General features: G+C 37.1%; 1 protein-coding gene across 3 annotated transcripts in view; it reads left to right on the forward strand.

The window, feature by feature from the left end:
• The window catches only part of utrn (utrophin), a gene marked incomplete at its 3' end in the record, with an annotated part of 241,125 nt that extends 234,371 nt beyond the window's left edge, over nucleotides 1-6,754 (forward strand). For 2 of the 3 annotated variants that reach the window (XM_081386596.1, XM_081386597.1), the window contains 4 exons: nucleotides 792-861; nucleotides 1,087-1,173; nucleotides 3,817-3,842; nucleotides 5,468-6,754. In XM_081386596.1, the coding sequence (XP_081242722.1) occupies nucleotides 792-861; nucleotides 1,087-1,173; nucleotides 3,817-3,842; nucleotides 5,468-5,476 (192 nt within the window). The remainder of the gene's footprint in view (nucleotides 1-791; nucleotides 862-1,086; nucleotides 1,174-3,816; nucleotides 3,843-5,467) is intronic. The other variant, XM_081386598.1, reaches the window with a different exon arrangement.
• Nucleotides 6,755-8,937: the final 2,183 nt, after the last annotated feature.

Genomic DNA, 8,937 nt, shown 5'->3' on the forward strand with positions numbered 1-8,937 from the left:
TATAAGGGGGTACGATACTAACAAAAAATTATGTCTGGAGTCATAATGGTTTATATGTATCATGAACAACTGACTCCCAAAGCTTCTCATATTCCTCATTTAATCAATAAATTGAATTCAAATAATAAGAAACTATAGGCTGTTACCAATCAAATGAACTCAATAAAATCAACAACAAAAAAACCCTGGATCTAAAACAGGATTTAGATGCATTTACGCTGCAATTACAATTGCATAAATAATGCTATATAAGATATCAAATAGGATTTTCTTTATTAAAATTATTCTTTAAATATCAAACTAAACAAATCATAGAGTCATTTATTCAACTGATTCGTTCAAGCGGCTGATTCTTTCAGGAACAAAGCTAGTGGCTGTCTTTAAGAAAGTATTATTAAATCATAGATTCGTCCAAAACCGCTGATACTGAGTTCTGTTACAGTTTGGTGAACTGATATTGTTGGCGAAAATAGAGCAAAAACAGGCAATTTTGTGTCTAATTATATTAAATCATTTTTTATTGAACTGTTGTATAAAATTAATTTGACATTGCAATCTTACTAATATTTGGGAAAAAACAGCACTATTGTGTGTTATTGCTTGGCTAAATATAGAAATCGAAGACAAAAACGCATGAATTTTCATCTATTTTTTGGGGGATAGTGACAGACCTACTCCCGCGCCGTTAAAACAACATTTGCGATATTATCATAGACGATACATATCACGCACTGCTGGTTTTGTAGGTTTATCACTATCAGTTTTTAAACCATGCCTATCTCTCTTTCTAGCCTGAGTTAAATGGCACGTCGTCCTCCGGCTCTCTCCATCAGGATACAGCAGGAGATCCCGAGCTCCCAGGTACACACACACTCACTCACTTACACTGCAGGGTGATTATGCTGAGGGCTCTGATTGACTTCTTTATGTTATAATCTGTTGAGTGTATTCTGTGTGTGTGTGTGTGTGTGTGTGTGTGTGTGTGTGTGTGTGTGTGTGTGTGTGTGTGTGTGTGTGTGTGTGTGTGTGTGTGTGTGTGTGTGTGTGTGTGTGTGTGTGTGTGTGTGTGTGTGTGTGTGTTCTCAGATGAGTTTCTCCGTCAGTGTGCTAACAGTAACTCTGATCTGGCTGAGGTTATGGAACAGATTAACCACAGTTTTCCTGCATGCTCTCGTAAGTCTTAACGCTCTGACTTTCCAGCTCTCAATCCGTCTCTCAGCATGCAAGCTAATACTCTGCTGTCTTCTGGGTTTTTGTACTCCTTCCTTCCTTTGTTTCCCAGTTTGTAGTGAAGTCTTTGGCTGCGTCCCAGTAGAGCGCAACAGTCAGGGTCTGGAAGTAAAAATCCATTCAATTTTCTTCGTAGAAAAAATACATTTTTCAGCCAAATTCATTCAACTGCTAAATTAAAATGCTGTACTACACTACCCATAATCCTGTAGAGAAGTCGACCAATCGGTAGTCAGTGTTAACTTTGTGAGCATAGTAGTTTGGTCTAGGGCTTACAACTTTTTAACACATGATTGTTTAATGCCTATGAAGAAAATAAATATATTTATTTAAATAAAAATACTTCCAGAACCAGGCCTGCTGATAAAGTCATCAGTAAAAGTATCTCCTCTTGTGCACACTCTACTGTATACTAAAAGTATGTACTTCACCGTAAGTACTTTGAAAGCTAGAACTGGAACAAGCTAACATGCCATTGATGGTGTTGCGTTTACATTTGCATCTTAGCTTTAGTAGTCATTTTACTTTATGCTTTTGGGTTTGTAGTGTTATGAAACCCTCCAGTTTTCAACACAGGCGAGGAGAGAACACAACAGTTGTGTCTGATCCACAGTTTTATCTCACTTTAATGGAGTTAAAGTTTCTCATAAATGCACGCTGCTATTCATAATTGCACTCATCAAAATGCCCTGTATTATGAGAGTTTACAGTGCATTACACAAATACACACTGCTCATTTTATCTAGTTTAATGCATATGCAAGCTGTTTCAATTAATTATTATAATTTGTTACACTTATATAGTGCTTTTCTGGGTACTCAAAGCGCTTTACATGGAAGGGGGCATCTCTTCAAAACCAATTTATTTTTGGTTATTTTGGTTTTCATTTGCATCAAATAATATTTGAATGTGCATTTGCATTTTTAATAACTGTTATTCACTCAGTGGAAGTGGTTTGATGAATGAACACACTCACAGTGAGAGTGGATGGCGTTTGTGTCCATGACTATCAGATTGTCTCAGTCCACTCTCACGTGATAAATGCTTGTTGCCTAACTTGGGTGATTGCTCCATCAGCATCACAAGGGAGGACGAACACTCGAGACTTTCTGCGAGGTATTAACTCACTGAAGAGCCTGCTGAGTGTTTGAATCCCTGTCTCAGGACAATGTGACGTGATGTCATGAATAATTATGAGACAGCGCCTTCTCACAGGATAAAGCCACGCGATCACATGAATAATTATGAGCGCTGCTGACGTGTTTGAACCTGAAAGATGAAAATAGCCCAGAATATTACATTTTATTCTAATAAATACATTGTCCAACATTGTTTCATTTCCTACATTCTTTATGCAGTAAGTCGAAAGCGACTCAGGGTATGAAATTATCACCTGCCACCATTCAAATGCGGGGTTTGTTTTGTGCACTGATGGGTAATTTTGCTCATCTACCAACCATTTTGACAGGCAACCTGTATGACATCTCACATTTGCATTTAGCAACCATGCATGCTTGAAGATGCCATTCAGTTGTCCAATGCATTGCACTGTATTACAGACTAGCCCTAGTATTTAGGATGGACAGTATGCAAATTTGCTCTGACCTATTATCGTTCTCTTTCACTTATCAATCTAAACACTGTTCAGTTTTTGTGAACCATTTAAGATAATTGCTTACTCAACAATCAAAGAATAGAAATCATTTGTGATCTCAGATATCTGTCTCAGATGGAAATAGCGTACGGAGTGGGCAGGCTTTAATGGCTGTATTAGATTTGATCTCTTAATAAATTGACTCAATTCTAGTAGATCAGCATCACACAACTTGTGAAATGATGTGCTCAAAATCCATCTGAAATTTTAGGCAAAAATCCATTCCAATCTGTTTGCCTCTTCCTCCATATAAACCTGTGTTTTACGGATATCCCAGACTCCCTCAGTTCAACCAAAGACGCCACTCTTCTGCCTTTGAAAACCCCTATTCCTGGAGTCTGAGAGCTCTGATTGTGAATTATGTTTGTAATTGCTGTTGTTTAAAAGAAAATCGGTTTCTGAAGCCTTTCGAGACTCCATTTTATGTGTTTTTATTACCTCAAAGTTACTGATAAGATTTAATTGTTATTGTGGAACTTCATTTTGAATTCCGCCCAGACTTTAGCTTGCATTGTTAGCCAGAAACTCAGTAGAATATTGATCTTGGCACATTGTCGTTTTACTGCATTGGGCCCCCTGTGTGCGGTGAGATTCGGTCTGGGAGAAGATTTCCTCTCATTTCCTCAGCCATTTCCATTTTCTTTGTTTTATGGGAAAGTTTTAATGAAGGACAGAGGCACAGGTGATATGAGTGTTAGAAGTCGTCTCACTTGTGTTTGCTGTCGTCTCCCTGTAGAGTTCATTAAAGTGCTCCTCTCAGTGTTCAGAAGAGCAATCCCATGAGTCTGAGCTTCAAAGCTCTAAATTAGAAGTTTTGCCATTGTGGAGAGTCTGCATGTGTTGTTCTTGTCAGGACTGTCTTAGTTAGGATAGCTGTTATATTGTCCTAACTGTCTCTCTCTCTCTTTGTTTTTCCCTTCTGGGTTCTGAAGCATCAAGTGTGTCCTCAAGGCCGAAGGTAAGCACACTCTCCACAGTAGAGCTGCACGATTAATCGTTAAATAAAAATAAAGCAAATCACAAAAAATAAAGCTCAAATAAAGATTGTATCAATTACATTGTTTCACTAGTAGGTGGCGACAAGTGACTGTTATTTTTTTTTGTCATTGAATCATTCATTCAGAGATTTGTTCAAATATTCTGATTCATCCAGTAATGCAACAAGTGAAGTCTTTATGGGTGATTCATTGAATCATTCATTCAACAGATCGTTCAAAAATACTGATTCATCCAGTAATGCCACAAGTGAAGTCTTTATGAGTGAGACATTGAATCATTCATTCAACAGATCGTTCAAAAACACTGATTCATCCAGCAATGAAACAAGTGAAGTATTTATGAGTGAGTCATTGAATCATTCATTCAACAGATCGTTCAAAAACACTGATTCATCCAGCAATGAAACAAGTGAAGTATTTATGAGTGAGTCACTGAATCATTAATTCAAGAGATTTGTTCAAAAATGCTGATTCATCCAGTAATTAATTCAAATTAATTGAATATTTTTAAACAGACTGCAGCAAATAACATTTTGTCAGAACCTCTAGTAAACCATGTTATTTTGTTTAGTTGTTTATTCAGAATCATAGGGAAAAAATGTGATAATTTATTCAGAATCGTGCAGCTCTTCTCCACAGCAGTTCTTACTGACTACAAAGAGAAAGGGAATAGCTGAGGTTGTAACACCATTTTGCACCAGTTTTCTTCTCATATCTACTTGCAAATAGGTCTCTGAAAGCACTGGACATATTTGTTCCATTAGTTCGCTTGAACCAGCTCAGATGGAAACACTATCAATCAAGTGTCTGTTAATGAGAAATCTTAGTGATGAGCGTGTATGTGAAGATCCATCACAGACGATAGTCTGGCATCTCCATATGTTACATTTCTGTGATGATTTATTGACTGGTTTTATTTGGAAAAAAATGTGTTTGAAGCATTTGCATTATCAAAAGTTGGGAATTAAAAATCAGTTCTTAAGTTTAAATAAATAAAAAGAAATTATGCCAAATTATTTTCAATAGGTTTGGTTCTGTTATCGGTAGTCAGACTCATGAATCAGTCCCAAACTCATGAGTTCTGTCTTTGAATAAGTGCAATGATTCACTCTCACACTGACTCAGCAGTCATCACTTGCTTACTCACTCAAGCCATTGCCTTCATTATGTCCAGCTTGAAATGAGCTTGTTATTGTGTTTGGTGACCCCATGAAATCCAAACTGTGAACTCTAAATGTAATGCTGAAGTTGTGCAACCATTATGTAGTTCATTTTTAGACTACATTTAACCTACAACTGATTGTATTTAGGCTTCAAAATTAAAGTGCCGTTTATTCTTGATGAATAAAACTTGTAAGAATCAAACTTTTGTTGGTCAAAGAGCTTATTTTCTGCAACAATTCAAAAGCCAATGAAATAAATCCTATTGGCTTTTTGCCAAGGGAACAGGGGTGATGCGAACTTCTGGGTTGACCCATTAAAATACATAATATCTTCAGCATCTTCATCTTCAATCTTCAATGAAGTTCAACATTCAGTTTATGCATTATAGATACTTACACAATATCTAAATGTTTGTGTCCAGGTGATGTGAAGGTTTTCAGCAGAACATCCCTTTGAAGAGCAGAAGTCTAACTCGACACGACAAGAAGATTCCCATTCCAGAGATGCAGATTCCCAGCTGTTCCCAAGACAGAGGTGTTTATCCTCAAACCCAAAGACTCTGGAACAGAACCACACAGTTCATTCAATGGATATTACTACTGCGTCTGTCTGTACTATGCAAGTGTACATTTGATCCACATGTAGATTGTACGTGAGGTGTATCTGCCCATTGTTTTAATACTCGGATGATTATTTAGGGTTATGGGGGCCATTTATCGTGTAACCTGTATGCTTTTATTTCTATGTTCACCGAGGAACCACACTGCTACCACATATCTTACATGCAGCTCACACCAGTTGCTGTTCAAATCGTTTAGTCAGAAAACGTCGTAGACATCAGTGGATATGAAGACGAATCGGTCTCGTAATGCTAAACTGTTAGCGCATGTTGCCCCCAGCATTGTTCTGTTCAAGTTTTAGCCTGTTTTGACAGTGTTTGCCGTGAAATCTCCCTTTAAAGCATCGTTTTGACAGTTTGTGCCACTGGCAGCAGCGCATCCGAACCCTCACTGCATTTCTAGAGCGCACGCACAGATAATGTACAACACAAACGTTACAATGCGTCGGAAATACCCTTTTGTGCCTATAAAGCATCCATTCCAGGAGAGACGAGTGGCCGAGAGATGCTGTATTTCTCAAAATCATGTAGAAAGATTATACTATAAAGATAAATGTAGGAATTATGGATTTTCAGGATGTTTGGCCCAAGATGATTTATCTTTGTGTAGTATAGTTTTATAAATAAATGTTTGAAAAAAATAAAATTAGAGAAAGCCATGATTGCCTTGCTACCTCAGACATTATCAATCACTCATTGGTTTGTTCATTGGTGTGACTGTCGATTGATTTCACTCTCCGCTTCCAAAAGCAAAAGTAAGGACATCGTCCCATTGGTCATTCCTCAAAGCTACACTGGCTGTGTGAGTAAACTGCCCTGACAATTACATTGTGTCCCCCCCCCCCTTGTTTTCCCAGCAGTCCTTTCATTTTTCTACATGGTGTATTTGTGGTGTGCTACCTTCAGTGAAGTGTTAGATTTTAACATTACTGTAACACCTGCGAAACATTGTTCTCTAGCTGATTCTGACCTAGTGAAGTCACCGATGCAGTGCTGTTCTGACCCGAGCTAGATCCATTAAACCGACCACACTACATGTAATGAGGTTCCACGCGTTTTATTCAAAATAAAGTTTTTATAATGAGTGTTTTTTTGTCCTCCTTGTGAGTCTTTGTCTTAATCGCATATTGTCTTATTAAAGGGTAACTCTCGCCAAAATTGAACCTAGGCATTCGGAGATCGACTGCTCTTGACTGACAAAATTCCAGCCATCGGAAACACTAACTGATAAAGTGAGTCGTACAAAAACTTTCTTTTTAGTAAACTTTACGAACACAAACAATGTTCTCAATGCTCGAGTTCATGTGTAGAGCCCCTGGTGATACTTCAAGCAAAGTTTCATGTTGTGACGAGCCTTCTTAGTGTTTTAAAAATAGCGATTTTTGATGCTATCATAGAAGTGCCCCATTCACTCAGCCAGTTGATTCAAAAGGCATTTTGACCTAAAACGAAAATACGGTCAATCTTAAAAGTAGCGTTTCCATTCTAATTATGCTTTTACATGAAAGTTTGCCTCAGGTAGATTAACAAAAAAGCCTAGATTAAATTTTGGCGAGAATTACCCTTTAAATTGAAGACATTTCTCACAAAAAATAAGGTTTTTGTTGTTGTTCCAATCCCTTTCTTTCTTTCTTTCTTTCTTTCTTTCTTTCTTTCTTTCTTTCTTTCTGAGAAAGCCAGGAGATTGAACTAATTAGTGAAATTAGCTGGCTGAGTTCATGGGTGGAATAAACATAGGGCAGGACTTTTACTTTCTGACCCCGATTATGTCCCAAGATCCTTAAATCATTTCATTCAATTAATCAATATAGTGAACTTTATGAAAATTAAAAGAAAAAAATAACTATAGGTTTGAGCACCAATACTTGTGTTTGAGAACACTACAAAATATGGATCATGGCAACAACATTTTGCATGCAAACTACAATTTACAACAACAGTAAAATGTAAAATAAATGAGTAAATTGGTTGAACTAGAATATTCATTTCAAGTCTTGTTAGTCAACATTAAAGGGGTCATATAATGCCATTTTTGTACAAGCTAATATGATTCTTCAGGGTCTAAATTAAAAGTTTGTAATATACTTTAATTAAAAATTCTCATTAGTATTGTAAGAAAACACTAATTTTACTTGGTCAAAAACAGCTCTGTTTTCAGCATGCCGTTAAAGTGCATGTGTCTTTAAATGATAATGAGCTTTGCTCACCCCGCCCCTCTGTTCTGTGCGTACACCGTTTGTAACACAATAACCATAATATGTTGTTCATTATAAACATGGGATTATGAATTATATTGAGAACGTCATACATAGAAAACATGCAGTAATGTACCCTGAGTGTAAACCTTAGCCACATTCATCGTGAAGCGTGCTAGCGATTTGCAAAGATTAATATAAAGATTAATATAAAGGTTAATAAAACGTTACACTCACTTCAGTTCTTCTGGAGGTGCAGCAGGAACACGAATAGTTGGTACTGATCCTTTTTTCAGGAGCAGCTTCTTAGCAAATCCAGCTTTATACTGACCCTCGTTTGTAAAGCAGTCTGATGAGAAATGATTCGCGCAAACATGAAAGCATTGACATTGATCGTGGGGAATATTCCCTTCGAAAACAAACTCAGCCACTGCGTCTTCAGAGGTACGGATTTAGAAACATCATCAATATGACTGCTGTGTTCGTTATTACACCCAAGAACAAAACACCACAATCACTTAGACGCCGTTCTGCTCATAGACAGTGCTCCAGTGTATCAACAATGACGCTCGGACTATGATGATTGACAGATTGCTCACGAGCGAGGGCGGGTCTATGTTGAAACGCTGCTGTCAATCAACAATCGTGGGGGGGCGTTGATTTTGTGACGTCACAAAATCGAACGGCTTGATTTGAGATGGGGGAAAACATATAAAACGATTAAATTTTATTTTATTTTTTTATCATTTTATGATGGTTGTGTACAGGCACTGCCAACACACATTTAAGTACAATCAACTTGTAAAAGTGCATGTACCATTATATGACCCCTTTAAATTATAATTCTTAATGCATGTTATTGTGCACAAGTCAGTTTTGTTTCATGTTGGTAACACTTTATTTTACAGTGTCCTTGTTACTCGTTACATGTACTTATAGTACACAGTATATTGTGCATAATCACATGCAGCTAACCCTAAACCAAACCTAATCCTAACTCTATAGTAATGTAGTTAATTAGTATTTCTCAGTACACTGTATAATTACAGTGTAACAAAGACACCTTAAAATAAACTA

The sequence above is a fragment of the Scardinius erythrophthalmus genome (genome assembly GCF_964197995.2).
Source record: "Scardinius erythrophthalmus genome assembly, chromosome: 15".
Classification (NCBI taxonomy): Eukaryota; Metazoa; Chordata; class Actinopteri; order Cypriniformes; family Leuciscidae; genus Scardinius; species Scardinius erythrophthalmus.